Source organism: Struthio camelus, chromosome 27 (genome assembly GCF_040807025.1).
Source record: "Struthio camelus isolate bStrCam1 chromosome 27, bStrCam1.hap1, whole genome shotgun sequence".
NCBI lineage: Eukaryota > Metazoa > Chordata > Aves > Struthioniformes > Struthionidae > Struthio > Struthio camelus.
This window is the reverse complement of record NC_090968.1, coordinates 5,129,658-5,145,759: the sequence shown is the minus strand read 5'-3', so window position 1 is coordinate 5,145,759 and position 16,102 is coordinate 5,129,658. Positions and strand designations below refer to the sequence as shown.

General features: G+C 49.6%; 1 protein-coding gene across 3 annotated transcripts in view; it reads right to left on the bottom strand.

Moving 5' to 3' along the window:
- LOXL2 (lysyl oxidase like 2) overlaps window positions 1–16,102 on the bottom strand; it is a 64,303-nt gene that overhangs the window by 8,203 nt on the left and 39,998 nt on the right. For all 3 annotated transcript variants that reach the window (XM_009665646.2, XM_009665644.2, XM_068921003.1), the window contains 6 exons: window positions 13,176–13,398; window positions 11,007–11,190; window positions 6,532–6,683; window positions 5,215–5,382; window positions 590–755; window positions 120–363 (listed from right to left, as the gene is read on the bottom strand). In XM_009665646.2, coding sequence (XP_009663941.1) covers window positions 120–363; window positions 590–755; window positions 5,215–5,382; window positions 6,532–6,683; window positions 11,007–11,190; window positions 13,176–13,398 — 1,137 coding nt within the window. The remainder of the gene's footprint in view (window positions 1–119; window positions 364–589; window positions 756–5,214; window positions 5,383–6,531; window positions 6,684–11,006; window positions 11,191–13,175; window positions 13,399–16,102) is intronic.

Genomic DNA, 16,102 nt, shown 5'->3' with positions numbered 1-16,102 from the left:
ATAAATCACACAGTAATAAGTTGGTTTCCCTGCCCTCAAAAGAATCAGAACTGCCCAAGCCCAGGTCACAGTCTCTGCAGGAGACACTAACTGCGTGAAACCGTCCTCCTGGCCCTCACCTGTGACAGTCGTGCCAGACCCAGGCGTGGCGGCCGTTCTTGGGGCGGAAGTCGGACTGTCCATTGTTGTGGATCTGGGAGGAGAAGCGCAGCAGCCGCCGGAAGCCAGAAGTGACGGACGTGTTGACAGCCGAGCTGGCCAGGCAGTTCTCCTCGAGCGCGCACTGCAGCATGAACATCGGGCGGTCCTCCAGGTAGGCAGTCTGCTCCACCAGCTCCGCATTAAGCACCAGGTCGGGGGCAGCTGGCAGGATGGAAGGAAGGTTTGAAAGAACTGATGGCCGGGGGGGGTGGGGGGGGGAAACCCAAGTGCTTGCCAGAGATGGAGGCCCATCAGCAACGGTTTGCCATGCTTTTGACATGTCTAAGGCATGGCATGGGCCACCCCATTTCTCCTGCACACCACAGGGCAAACACTTCTGCCAAAATTTAAAAAAAAAAAAAAAAAAAAAAAAAACTGAGCCACTCACTCTCTGAGCAGGACACACCAGCACCAAAACGGCCACCTCCTCTGGGACAGGAGACATCGGCTCCATCATGGCGACAGTGGGCCAGGGACATCTCTGTGCCTGAACACTTGACGCCGCTCATGACCACGCTGTCAGCAGTGACGTCTCCGTGCCAGTACCAGGTTTCCTGGACAGAAGGGCAAAAAGAGGCATTTCACACACCGTTAGCGGACTGCTGGGGGAACGTTCATACCTGCATAACTTCCATCCTCGCTCGAGCGGACAAAGACACCAGCCCACGCTATCAAGGAGACAGATCGTGCCAAAGGATGCTGATACCTAAGTTAAACCTCAAAGCTTGCATCCCGTAGCTCCCACCTCAGTGCATCTAGACACAGAGCCTAGCTACTAATACTAATAGTTAACTAATACTTCTCGCTATTTCAAGCCTGTTTCCAGAGTTTCAAAAGAGATAGTGGATGTGTTTTGTGCTTGCTTTAATGGGTTTGGGGTTTCAGGGGATGCTGCGCACTTGATATTTGTCGAAGCACAGGTACAGAGGACACCGCGTCCTGGAGCACAGGACACTGCTCTAGGCAGCATCCCCTGTGTCTCACCTAGTTTCTCTCCACCCTTCCCATCTCTGAACTGGAAAAGAAAAACATTCTGGCAGGTTGCTGATCCCGCTGTCTCTGCTATGAGGGAGGGAGGCCACAGTTCTGTGTTAGACACTGTTGGGGCCATCTGCTCTTTTTAAAAACTTCTGTATCTGAGCTATGCTTAGCCTTCGATGATTAATTAAAAGATGAGATGCTGAAATGCAGTAGCGTTAAATTCACTGACTAGCAGAGGTCTGCATACGTGAGCGTGCTGTCTGCCCTCCTTAACCCCAGGCCCACACCACTCCCTTCTCACCCCAGCCTGCTCTTAAGCATCCTACATACAGTGCTTAGCTAAGCCTTCACAAAGACTAGGGAAGTACTGCTCTGCTATACATGGAGATTTAAAAACAAAAAAAAGAAAAACAGAGAGAGAGTGGGGAAGAGTTTTGCTAAATGACTTGCCAGAAGGGACTGTACAGATCAGGAGCAGAGTAGAAAAGTAACTCAGGAAATGAGTACAAATCTGTTTGAGTAGAAGGCTGGGACTGGGATTAAAACCTAGGTCAGGACAGATTCCCCATCCTGAACATCTGAGCAGTATAACCATACCTCTCTCCTAGTTTTTGAGCTGGTTTAGGTTTAAATTTCTGCTTAGCTTTAATCCAGCTGTAAATTCACTTCTCCACCCTGCTCTGCCCATCTAGCTGATGAATTCATTCTTGGGCTGTTTTAAGTCAGATAGGCTGTGCCTTCAGGAGAGATGCCCAGCAATTAAACCACATCTGCCTTGTGACATCTGTGCCCCGGGGAGGACAGCAGGGAATGCCAGATTGCCCGGCTGCACGAGGAAGGAGAGGCAGAATTAGCAGCCACGCTGTCTATACCCATGGAAACAAGACATTTGAGGATGACCAGGACTAACAGGGTCTGCGTCTCATGGTTCAGAGCGGGCATTCACAGACATTCAAATCCTGGTCACTCCTCACCTTCATCACTCAGTTTTACAAAACTTGAGGGGAAAAAAAAAAAAAAAAAAAATCAGAAAATGAACTGCCGCCTGCCAAAGTTGGCCAGCGGATACAGCAGTCGCTGGGATGGACGTGCATTCGCTCCGACTGGTTCCATGAGCCACCGCACTCAAAGATGAGATTCAGACCCTGAATAAACTGGGAATTTGGAAACCCGCAAAGTAGCAAACAAGAAAAAAGAATGTTCGAGGGGAAGGAAAAAAAAACACAGAACAAAAACAACCCACAACCTCTCCCAAAAGATACAAACCCTCCAAACATTACATTTGGAGTCAAGTCTTAAAATCTTCAATTCCCAAAGTTTACATCAGCCAGAGGCAGACCTGGACTTGCCAACCTGTAAACAGAGCACTTCCATGTAGGTCACATCAGGTCTGAAAAGGGCAAAGCGCTCGCTGCTGAGAGCAAGAGCCAGAAGGCCACAAGACTCTGAAGCAGAGCAGAAGACTTAAAAGCGGCTAAGTAACGTTCCCTGAAAGACTTGTCTGAAAGACAAGCCCTTGCCCAGCAGCACTACTCTAAATCGAGGCAAATCACAACCCGTCTGTCTCAGTTTACCTCTCCGCAGAATGAATGCGGGTAGATGAGACAGCCCTTTTGTGCTTCAGCCCGCCCCTCTTGTCAGACAGAAGAGAACATCTTTCTCCTTCATCTCAGAGCTCTTCCTATATAAACCACGAGCATTTTTGCTACCTAAGAGCACATCCAAGGAAGCTCTGATCTGAGCAATGCAACGTTACTGAAAACTAAGCACGCTAAACCCCCTGACAAAGCTGCAACTACACAATCTGGGAGAAGGGAAAGGAAGAAAAGAAAAAAAAAAAATTCTCATCTGTCTGTCAGTGTGTGTTAGTGACATTTCCAGGAAAAGAAAACCCATCTGTACCATTGCTTCCATTGCAACAGGCTGTTTGTTAACCCTGTTAGCAACACTCTTTGCGGACACGCACACAGGGCTGCCCTGTTCTACACAGTGTAGCTTTATGCTCCTGTAGCTGGTGCAGCCTGGATACACATAAGGGCCTTTTCTGTTCTAAATACCAGCAGTCTCAGCTAAAGGAAAAAATGTCTTGTTTCTTGCTGGACTCTCAGGGCTGTGTCAATAGAGCTGGGCAGCTGGAAAGTCCAGCGTTCAAGGGACGTGGCTATCCTCAGCTCTGGCACTCTGCTTGGCAGCTACGCAAGCAAATCAGCTGGAGGAACCGAGGAATTAGCTCGCATGGGGGGATCGCTACAACAGCGGCATGGGCAGATCCATCCTTCCTCCTCCTAAGATATCTGACCCCAGCGCATCCCTCAGGGACCTGCAGATCTCTCCTCTGGCCCTGGATAACAGTTGCACTGATTGGGATCTGCCTGCCCGTGTGCCCAGGATTTCCTCCAGGGATCCCAACCCGATCACTCATTAGAGAGGATAGGAACTAATTGCAGGACTGGGCTCCCCGGGCAAAGCTTAACTGTCCGGTTTTGCCTAGAGTCTCTCCTGCTTTCTGATAAGCCACAACCAGCCCTGAGGACGCTGAGGTTTGTATTCATTCGAAGGCCTTATGGTTTCTCCCTGCACAAAACCAGCAGTCTGTGGGGAGAGACGTTAATTCTGAGCGGGTTTATCACCGTGGCCCAGCAGACCAGAGGCTGCACAAACACACAGGAGAGCCTACCGGACCCCACGGGCAATCAGGACAGTCTCCGCTCCCGGGGAGGAGATGTGCTGCAACTACATTTTATTATTTGCTATTTGCCTGAGCATTGGATTTCCGGAAATTGTTTGGGAAAAGTATTTTTCCTGCCCAGAACTGACCTAAGGCTGTTTTCTGTGTGCGAGTCGCTGTCTACGTAAACACACATGAAGTTTATTTATTCACTGACAGTTTGAGCCCAAGTTTCCCCCCAGACTGCTGGTGATTGCTGATGCCCAGGCTGAAATGCCTCAAAGGGCCCAGATTTCCAGAGTACAGCAAGGCAGCAAGCTCAGACAGGGGATTAGTTTCTCCCAAGGAGAAACCAGCTCTTTTTAGGAGCCCCAATCCCCATTTTGCCAGCGTCCTGGAACTGCAGCAGAGGACCAGAGGAAGTTTTGCCTCAAAGCTCAGAAGTTACCCGTTTCCCCACAAAAGCTGCTCTTGTGCCCAAGTCTGCCTGCCCCTCTTTGATGCCTCTTTCGCTTTGCGATCCTTGAGGGATAGACCAATACAGAAGTATCTCGCATCACGGTTATGGGTCTATGCTAGCTCCTTACACCTGATGCCATTTGCTCATTGATCTGGGGAGTAGGTGGGATGCTGCTGTCCCCCCGGCCTTCCAGTTCTTACAGACTCGTTGCCACTGTTGCCGTTTTCTTTCCCTCCAGCTAGCTCAGCAGGCTGCCATTCCCCATGCCAGACTGCTGCACTGGAAAAAAAACGCTTTACTGCTTTGTAGTTATCCCAAGTTTGCTAGCTGGTGGCTTTTATCCCTGTAAAAGTACCATTCTTAGTCATGTGCAAGCAGAAGGGGGTCAGGGCATTTGTCATCAGAAGAGGAAGAAACATGAACAACTCAGCTAACACACAGCTCCACCACACATTAGTGTATATACCGCCCTGAGAAGTAACTACAGGAGCAAAAAAAAAAAAACCAAACTGTTTTCAAGTGACCTGACACCAGCTTAAACTTGGCTTCCACACTTGGGGAGTGCAGCTCCCCAAGCTGACCCAGGGAGGGACAAGAAACTGCACACAACTGCCATCCCAACCAGGGCTGACCCGTCTTCCCAGGAATCTGGGCCCCGAGCAGTATGAAAACAGCAGCTCTGGGCAAAGCCGCAACAGCTTCTTCTGCTGTGAATATTCCCCAATGGCTGTTGTGCAATGAGGTTGAACCATCTGGGTCTCTCCAGCTAATGCCCTGAAAGCCAAAGGCTGCTAGGTTCTTTTGTTTGTTTTTATAAGCTTTCCTCCTTCTTTAATAATTCCTGTCCAAATGCACGTGCACTACCGTGGCTGAAACGCCCGCGTGGCGGGGCACGGGGACCCACCTGGAAGGCATGGCTGGCGAACCCCAGGCCCAGCTGCCGACACACCACCATGGCCTCCACGGTGCTCCAGTTCTCACTGCAGATGGTGCCCCACTTCAGAGTGCCGTTGCGCTCCGCCAGGACTTCCACCCGGCCCTCGTAAGGGTTGCGGCCACCGCTCAGACGCAGCTGCCGGGCATAAAAGCAAATATGTCATTAAATGGCCCAGCAGGCTTTGCAGGGGAGATGCAGCAGTTGGGCTAGCGACACTGAGGGCCTAGTCTTTTCAAGGTTTGTGATTAAAGTCACTGAGCCCAGAAGTCTCAGCCCAGCTACTAGCAAACCACCTGGTGCACTTTGGTTCTTCATCTCCCACCCTGGCAGAACGAAGCAGGTCAGACCTGCAAGTCTAGCTCAGGCCAGCCTCTGAAAGAGGCCCTCACCAGCCGCACGAGAGTGACACATCCCTTGTGAAAGCTTCCCTCTGCCCCCTATGTTGGTTTAAGACCTTTGGCTGGAGAATTTACTCAGAGGATCTTGCATCTGGTTCGCGCAGAAAAAGATTTTAAGCTCCACGTGGCAAAGGTGACAGCAGCACCTACTTCAGGAGCCACCTGGGTGCTACTCTCGTGAGACCCAGCCAAGTATCCCACCAAAACAGGGCAGTGCACCAGCTCTGCTGGGCCACTGGACTACACAGGTCATAGCTGAAGTGACGTTTTTCCCAGTTATAACCCCCCTGTCACGCTTGGAGCTCAAAGCTCATTACGAAAGGGAGCATCATTGCTCAGAAACAGAGGCCCAGCAAGCAAGTGCTTCTGCAGAGGGCTGTTTCCTCCCAGGCAGTGGCACTAAGCAGTAAGGTTTCACATCATGCAGGAAAGCCCAGCAGAAAGCCCAGCATTTGGGGAATTGTTACGCTGCTCGGAAGAGGGGATTTGCTGTCCTTTCTAATACATCACAGACATTAACATCTAAATTGAACAGGCTGGACTTAGAGAAATGATTCCTACACAGATCCCTTGGGTTTGTTCTTCTCTGTGTCAAGAATTAGGAGCCAGCAGACAAAGGCGACCAAGGGCTGCAGCAGTGATGACCGAGATGCCTGCTCCAAGGAGGGCCACGACCCTTGAGACACCCTACTTTCCTCCGGCCTTTTCAGCTTTGCAGAGAGTAGATAAAAGGGACAGCACTAGGTCTTGGGCAACATCCTTCCTCTTGCACGGCAGTAGATACAATAAGATACACCCAGATAGCCCAGCAAGGGAGGCCAGACGACGCTCTAGGAAGAACACACCTAGCCGTGCTCACCTGCATCCGGATCACTTGGCTGCTCACCTGATTTTGGAAACCCATCGCTGGAACATTGCATCTCACAGCAGCATCTTCTTCATGGTTACAGCCCTGCGACTCTGTGTTGAACTTGCAGTCTGTGATCGATTTTTCAAAGCCTGTACAGTCAATTTCATTTAGATGAATTGGACCCATACCTTGGAAAAAAAAAAACAATAATAAAAAAAGAAAAGGTAGTCGTTATTTTCTGCCTATGCTACTGTGGGGAGAAGAAGTATCTGATAACAGTTTATTAATGCACTGCAGATATCACATTGTCCTCTAGCATTCAAAACCCAGTAATGCTGAAAAAAATCCAGTGTGTTCTTGTACAAAATAAAAAGTTACAAGATTATTAGTATTATTATCTTCACCATTAAGAAATTCTTTCCAGTAGTCTCTGGGACTCAAACACACCAGAAATGCAGAAAAAGCCAAGTTTCCATTGTTACATAATTTACAAACTTCAGCTGGAGGGATTTTCAAATTATGACCTTTTGGCTGGGTCTACAGATCAGGAATCTGCTCTTGATCAAGCCCTGACGTTTAAATGGGACATGCACATGTTCACTGGGGCAACAAAACAGAACGACGCAGGGACGTGGCAGTGAAACACGCTCGCAGACAGGTGTGCTACAGACTCCAACAACACTGACGCAAACGAGACTGCAGCAAAGCGCGTGTAATTTCTTACTGCGGAAAAAAGTCTCAAGGCATATCTTAAACACTGGTCACAGCAAGCACAGACACAGGGACAGGCTGAAATCTCCCTTCAGCCTGGCCCACCAGGAAGGCAGAGCACCCACAACCAGCCAGCAGTTGGGAGCTAAAATGCATCATTTGGTTCCTACCTGGACAAATGACAACATATGATTGTCATTTCCAAAGAGACCCATCAAGAGGAGAGACCCACATGGGAGAAGGCGATAGTCCTGCCAGGAAAGTTCCCAGGTCCTGTTTCCAAATGGAGCCCAAAGCTGGTTGGGAAGAAGTTTTAGGGGAAGGAATCAAGGATTCCAGTAGCTCTCCATCACAGAACGACAACCGGAGTCTTTCCTGGAGCTCGTATCATCCACTCATAATCAGTCTGGAAACACACAGGACAGTCTCGATAGGAGGTCCCTGCAACCGGCCGACGTGCAGCGTTTCTAGGACTCCAGCAGTTTCCAGGAAGCTTTAGGAGAGGGGAGGCTGAGGAGACAAACGCTTCTGAACTTTGCTATGAACATGCTCTCTCCAGACTTGGCATACTCAAAACACTGGCACATGCTGTGCTCTGAGCCGCAGATGGCTCGCTTCGCTGTAGCCCACGGTCAGCCCCTGCTGTCTGATCTGCAGGTGCGCCTGTTCCTGGTGAGCCGCCAGGGAGAACAGCGTGATGGTGGTGATGAAAGACATGCAAACCACAAAAGAGGTTTCCAAGAAAGAGGCTTCCACCTGCTAACACCCTTCATCACCCCTTTCGACCAGTCGCGGGAGGTTAACCAACACCAGATAAAGGAATTGGTGTTCAGCTTGCAGCTCCCCTTCTTGGTAGGCGTAAAGCACCGCAGCAGGCTGCCAGAGGCCAGGCAGACCCGTCCAGGAAAGGGAGGTAGAGAAGCAATAGTTTTCTTACCGTTACCGGCAGCTACTGCTGATTCCTCATTCCTGCAACATTATTCTCAGCACAGCACAAGTGACGAGGGCCCTGCAGAGCCAGAGAGACGTCCCTGCCTCAAAGCATTCCCAATCAGCAGAGAAAAGACCACAGAAACGACACGCTGGCTGCTGGCTCAGTTTCCTCATCCGCACCCACAGATGATGCCATTTTGCCCAACGTTAGGCAAACGTCAGGCAACGTTAGCGCCAGCTGCACTCCGCCAGCAGCATCCCAGCCATGTGCTGCCTCCCCACAAGCCCTTTTTCACTCACTCCTCCAGGAAGGAAAGTTTTACCCAACTTCAAGCCTGTTCCTTTGAGTTCAAAGGAAAGGGCTGACCCTGCAAAGCAGGAAAGGCAATTAGTTTATCAACAGTAGAGGGAACCACTTTTTGCTCCAAAACCTCTTTCTGTCTGGAGCCTTGCTAACCATACGTGACAGCCAGCAGGCAGGGTTGCACACCCGTGACTCAGATGCCTAAATCGTGGGCGACAGTTTAATGATCTGTCTGGTGAACTCCTCACCTCCTCCGACTTCTGCCGGGGCAAAAGGACTGAGAAAACACAACAGAAAAGGCTCTCCAGCATATTTCCACAGTGGAATGAATCAGGATGCATCAGAGAGCCTATTCCTGACAGCAGCAGCAAGAACAACAAACATGCATTTGCTTCTGAACCGATCAGCAGAATCAATCCGGCTCTGGCCACGCGTCTGTGTCGCAGCACTTCTTCCAGCCCTGTCCCCGTACCCACCAGTCACACGAGACCCGTGCAGCGCGGCAGCAGACTCCTAATTGAGGCCAGTCAGGAATGTGCATCTAGCCTTTTTTGCTTCTCTCTTATTAAAATCCTGTTTGTGGTCTACATCTGGAAACGGTGACGCTGACCCAGTCATTCTGCAGCCCGCTGAACGGTTCACGCAGGAGCGGCTCGCTGCTGACCAGAATTGGAGGGTGATGCCCAAAGAATGCAGGATGGATCCAGTCCTGCGTTCTCTGCTGAAATAGCCCGACAAAGTCATACCAATGAAATGACAAAGCAGGAGGGCAGGGCCCCAGCTCTTTGATCCACGTAACCCTGGCACATCTGCTCCGCTCTGGGAAATCCTTTCATGACACGTGGAGGCAGGACAGACCGCTGTGCTGGGCGCTGGAACGCAGCCAAACTGCATTCCCAGATGTGCTCAAAGATGGTGATAAAAATCATATGGCCCCCCTAGTCCATTCCCTTTAGCAGGAGAACAGGATTAGGACTGTACATCCAACATATACATTTACCTACTGCTTGAGGTTTTATTCTATATCCTCCCTCCGAGGCTGCAAGGAATGGCAGGGACCCAGCAACGTTCAGGAGACCTGGACCCAACACCGTCCTTTGCAACAGTCTCTTACGTGAACACGAGCATTGTTTAATCTGGGTCTCAGTTACCCATCTATAAAAGGGGGAATAAACTCTGTCAGTCCCAGAACTCTGTGGTAGACACTTGTTTCCCACAGGTCTTATCCCGAATCTTAATCTCTCAACTTCAACCTCTAGACACGAACTGCATACTGATCTACGTATAGCCTGTCCCTGCGTGTTTTAGCCTATGAAACTAAATCTTCAACACAGCAGTGATGAAACTAGTCATTAAAATTTGTATTTGAACACACAAATTCACCAAGATCCAACAACAAAACAGAAGATAAACATGTAAATGGACACAGAGTTCAGCAGCTGTGGGATTCCTCTGCGCAACAGGAGCGCGGAGGTCAGTTTGGGCCAAAAGAGCTCCTTTTCCTACCGCAATATGATGATCCTGCTGCTGAAGGGAGTTACCAAGCGCTTGTCATCCCAGAGGACAGTTTCGACAGGGCGCGCAGATTGATTGCTAGCGTTTAGCATTAAAAGAAAGGAAAGCATGTGGGAATCGGCAGCCACTGCTAAGAGTTTCCACGCCGTGGGCGGGGGAAAACGCAGGGAGCGGCACGTTCTCGCCCATCACGCGGCAGCCACTCTTCTTCCCCCTGCGATGATTATGCCGTTTCCTAGATGCTCAGCAGCAGCAGCTCACTGCGTCCTACCACAAGACTTTCTGGTAAATCCCACAGACAGGTCACATTTAAAAGCTTCCCAGATTCCGGGTAACACCACTGTTTTATACACATGTTGCTACTCTCCCTCCCGTCCTCCAAGCCATGCTGGTCTGGAGGAGTTTCACCCATTCATTTAGTTCCACAACAGGGGTTTTGGTTTGGTGTCATTTTCTTTAGGGCTTATGCTGTGGGAGCATGGCCCGTGAATCAGAAGGTGGCTCAAGGAGGAGTTTGTTAGGCTTTGAGATTAATAGTTGCCATTTACCAGAGTTTGGCATTTAAACTAGCTCCCAAGTACAGGAAATCCAAACCCAAACCAGGCTATAAACTGTACAAATGGCCCTTCTATTTATAACAAGTTAAATCAATGTTTTGGACTTAAAATGGAAAGTATCTGAAAACTAGACCTAGACCCACTTTTGCCAGGAACCTTCTAGTAATGCATTACACCATGATGTGTATCTAGAGAACTTTTAAAGAGAATTTGAGTGTGATGTGATAACAAACAAGTAATTGCTGCAACAGCTCTTCAAGGGAAAGGTTAAACTCATCATCACTGAAGACTGAATATCTGCCTAAGTCACACACTCTAGTTCAGCCTCAAGCTCCTGGACTCAAGAGACTTTGATTATTAAGAGTAGAGAATAAATTCCTGCTCCCCAAAACACACATCCCAGTGAAAACACGCTCCCTGCCCTGAATCACAAAGGATTTTTCAGAGGAGGACAAGGCATGAACAGTCCACGAGGCTCTCATCAGTCTTACCTTGCCCGAGCCTTGCTCCTGTTATTGCTTCCCTTGCGCTCCCGAAGCCCAGCTCTCGACACACCACACTCGCCGACACGAGGTTCCAGTTATCATCGCAAACTGTTCCCCACTCTCCATTTTTCAGCACTTCAACTCGTCCTTCACCGGTGTTGGCTCCTCCTTTCAGCCTCACCAGCGGCTGCTGGAAGACACAGACAGAAGCGGTGTTAGTGCTGCTCAGGAACGAAGCAGCCTTCCTCTACAGCTCTTACCCCAGCAGCATGTGGCTGCAAGTAAGTTGTTAATGAGCTCAGGCCCCAAAAATACTACCCTGAGGCATCTTAAAACAACCATCACGTAACACAAATGGTAAAGGCTGCCAGACGAAAGATGAAATCTGCTAAGATTCATGGTATGCATGACGTATAATTTTCACGTCCCTATATGTGGGCTGAAGATAAATAAGACATCTTGTTTGCTGCAGTTGCAGTGCTTGGGTTTAGGAACCTTTTTCACACGAACAGTCCCGTGGCAGAACGGTGCCACGCCACACAGGAACGGCTGGACGTGCAACTCAGCCTTCACACCACGTCCCTCAGGAGCTTCATAGGACGCTTGGGAACAGCGCCTCTTCTCCCCAAGCCAGCCGACGCACCGCCGACCGGCGGCAGCACGCGCCCAAACACCTTGCCTCTGCCCCAGGGCAGCAAAGGGCGTCTTGGAGACGCGATACTCAAGCCATGTAAAATCTGTCTGTCCACTGCAGTTGCAGCTAGTAGAACAAATGATGTGACAGAGCGCAATTAGAAACACAGAGCTGGGTGGCAGGTTCAGTTCCCTTCATTTCTGTTCTTATTATATTTCTATTTTCATTACGTTTCTGCTGGTCACTGACTGTAAATTCTTTACAGCTTTCCCCAGTACCAAGCAGAGAGACCTGCCTGCTGCTGCTGCTGCATCTGAGAGATGCGCTGGTGTGGTGGGAGCCGTGCCTTAGGTTTGGGAACACAACATGGTTTGTGCAGACTCCGAGAGCAAAGAAACATAACTTTTAAAGCTGGAAGCATATACAGTTCTCCAGCCTGGGGTTATGCGAAGGCCATCCAAAGCCTACATGGAGGCTTAAGGAATTACATGGCCGCTCGCATGGCTCAGAAATTCGCTATGATTTACAAGACCTTTCACCTCTAAGGCCTAGACCCTGCAAACTCTTGTGTGCTGACATGACTGGACTCCAGGCAAATAAGTTGTTCCCGCTGCTTAGCACTTTACTCGAGCAGTGCCTGCAAGGTGCTCTCTGGCGTCTCGTCAGGGGCAGGAGAGCACCCCCTCTTACAGCCACAGAAGTACAGGGCTGGGGACTGCTACCTCCAACCAGGGGCTACAGGCATCGTCCGGAACACCTGATGCACCCTGCGAAAGACTAACTCAGCTGTAAGGGCCTCCAAACCTCGAGATCACCACAGCGTCCCAAGGTTGTCTGTACCTTATGGCTGAAGTACTTCCGTTAGCATCAACCTAAATCACCTTTGCTGCAAGCTAAGCCTATTGTTTCATATCCATTTGCTCCAGCCACACTGGGAACAACTGATCCCAGGGTCTCTTTATAACAGCTTTTTGCATATCTTAAGATTTTTATGCTACTCTTCAGGCCTCTTTTGGCTAGACTAAACACACACAACTTTATCAACCTTCCCTGTAGGACACATTTTCCCAGCTTCTTGGGACACTTCTTTGGGACATTTATTTGCAGAATACGCAGGAGTAGTAGACACACCAGCTTACTTCCACTGTATCTCTACAGGAGACACAACCCAGCAGCGTTTTAGTGACTGCGAAGCAGCAAAGCCCAGCAGCAACTGGGCGTGCATTCAGTTGGCTTGAGCAGAACAGCTCAAATAGAAATGTGACAAATGTATTTTCCTACTATTTGCTCACAGCCGTGCCAGCTGCAGCAGTGAGCAAGTCTCCCACCCTGCTAAGCCTGTAGACAGAGGCCTGGTACCGCACAGTTGTGAGGACAGCAGCTCAGCTGGGCTTGTAGTGAGAAAGGAATATAAAGAGGGGACATTTGGCCAACAGACTGGTTTGTGGCCAGGGGCGCACATATGTTCAGGCCCCACAGCTAATTACATCCTTAAATCCAGGCTTCTCCTACTTGACAGGGTGAGTTCACCCACTCCTCACCTCCTGCCTGAAGGCTTTTCGGAAGCCGCTGTGGCTGCTTGGGGCGAAGGCACGTCCGGGGACGCAGCTGACCACAGCAGGCATCCCGTTCTCGCAGGTCGCGTTCTTCTCCGTGTCCACGTTGAGGTGATTGCCCAGTTTGCAGCTGGAGATGTGAGCCTCGTTCCCACTGCAGTCCATTGAGTAAGCCCAGTAATGCTGCTTCCTTCTGCTGGCAAACATCCTTAAGGGAATAAAAGGGAACAAGAAGAAAAGAAGAGTTAGTAAAATCCATCAGAAAATAGTCAACAGCAAGAATTTCCTGTGAACAAAGCGGTGGAACTCCCTATGTCATAAAATTGCCGAGATAAATCCCGGGGCTGGATGCATTTTTAAACACTTGGTTAACTGAAGCCTATCCCTGAATTTCTGGCGCAAGGATGAATACAGGAGGTTTCATTAGCCCTTTGCTACCTACAGCGCTCCACGAAGAAAAGCTTGGGGCAGAGAGAGTCTAGCACAGCCTCCTCTTGACAATTGCACTGATGTAATTACATTTGGGGGGGTGGGGGGGGAAACCCCACACACCTTGAAATAAAATGAGGACTGAATAGCATTATTTGAAGGTTGATCCATTCATACACATAGTGCCTTTATTAAGGTGTCACTTGGCAATAAATAAGATGCCTACTTAAGCTGGGGGGGGTCAGAGATCAGAGCTGAGAGAGTTAATTCTAAAAGACAGGGTGCAAATAGGGGCCGTGCAAACACTGATGAGTTCGGATCAGAAAGGCCCTAAGAAAATCTGTCCCTTAAATAAGCTGTTCTCTTTGCTGGCCCTCACCCACCAGCAGCGAGAAGATGGCAGCCTGGGAAAAAGCCACAGGTCTCCGGCTTCCCTCAAAGCTGCAGTGTTAACAACTGTGAGCCTGAAAGCAATTTCCGAGAGCACGAGCAATTCCCTTGATGACATGTTCACGGCAGAGGAGATTGGCAGCAGTTTCTGCTTCTTGCTCCCAAACTGGAGCGCTTGCTTGGAGCTGCTCCAGGGACTAAGGGGGAAGGGGCGCGTGTGATAAATGGGAAAATAATCCAGCTTCACCACAAAGCTGCCGGAAGACTATATCGGAGCTAAAATAATCAAAGAACCAGAAATATGGGTCAAAGCATTACCAAAAGGGAGATCTTAAAAGTTAAAAAGAAAGTCAGTCAAGGCACAGAGGAGCCAATGCCTTGCTGTGATCTTGACGTGGCTTTGTGAGATCCCTGAGCTGTTCCCTCTTCTGGGACTAACTGCCTTGCAGCTCCGGCAATCCAAGGATTAGCTGTGATAAACGGCATAGCGACGTAGGGGGAGTCTGCTGGGAAAAGCAGCATCAACTTTAATTAAACTGTAACACGTCCCTGCAGGACAGACAGCCTGAACAGGATCTGGTAACGGAACAGAGTGCCTTTTATAGGTTATTGGTTTGAATCTAAACTTGGACAGGTTACGACCGAAAGTTACTCCCAGCTGATACACTTTGGTGCTTCCACACAGGCTAATCTGCGCCATCTCAGATGCTGGAGAAGACTTTCTTCTCCCGCTTCTGCTCGCTGCGCCTTGCTGCCAAGCTCAGCAGTCATCTAGGCTCATACGCCTCACAGCCACAAATTAATCCTTTCTGGAACCAAATTTCTCTGGCTTGAGGTTAGGGCCAAATACAGCCAGGCTTAGGCTAGAGCTGCAACTGCATCCTGTGATGGGGAGTAAACACCCCTCTGGGAAGGGTGAAGGAGGGGGCAGGACCAGCAAACGCAGGCCTGAGGTCCGTCTCATGGAGCAGCAGCAGGCAACCTGCCTGTCCTGTGGGTAAAACGTTGCCCGTCAAACTCCAAATGAGAACTGTCAGGGACTCTGAACTGACAGAAAATAAATGGGATAGGAAGAAAGGAATTAAAAAAGAAAAGGAAAAAAAAAAAACAGGGAGGACGCAGGCAGAAAGCAAGCGCCAGCCACTTCTCAGCCAGGATGTCTGGTTCAATTTTGGACCAAACCTTGAAGCTTTTTCTTCCTCTTAATTAAACTGCCCAGGATACTACATGCCTACCAAAAGGCAGTGCAAGCCTGCGTCTAATGCCCTTGCACTGCTAGAGCTTGGCACCTGGGTCCCTTAAACGTTAACAACTTCTCTCCTGGGTTGCAAAGTGACCAGGCAGATTTGGGCACACTTTACACACCGCAACGCATCCGCGAGTGCCCAACCTCAGGTGACGTTACTCCGTGTTCTCCTAGGAGGAACCAGCTCTGCTCCCCCTCAGAGGTGCCCTGCTCCAACGTCCTTTCATGCTGTTTGTTCCTTGTAGGAGCAAGAACGTGGAGTGTTTTCACGGCAGGCCCTCCACACACACATGTATAGAGACCTCCTGAACTCCAAAAGCAGACAAGAAACACAGCCTGCCTTAGAGAAGTAATTAAGGGGATGCCTTACAATAGCAAACAATGACCTCATCCTGGAAATTTCTTGAGGCATTAACATCTGGTTGATATTAACAGCCCTTGGTAAGCTAAAAGAGAAATAGCCAGAGAAAGCCCCACCTCATTTCCCTGGACTGAATTTAAAAAAAGTAGAATACCTATGATCTCTACAGCCAGAAACTCGGGGCATTCTTGTTATTTAATTTTTAACACAGAAAGTGTGTAACCCCCCTCTCATTGGCCTAGGCGTAAGCCAAGAGCAAACCTGCTCAGAGGCATGAGTGAACAGTCATGCTCTGAGAGTTTAGCCAACTCCAGGTCACGTTGGAACCTAAAAGATTTCTACTGATCAGGAGAGATGGACCTTCACCACACAAGCTTTAAAAAAAGACATAGCCGAAGCCCAGGGGCTTTGGAAAGCATCTCAAAGTTCAGCTAAGCAACCTTGCTGGGGTAAGAAAGCGTGCGAGGGGACTCCGGGGCCAGGCGA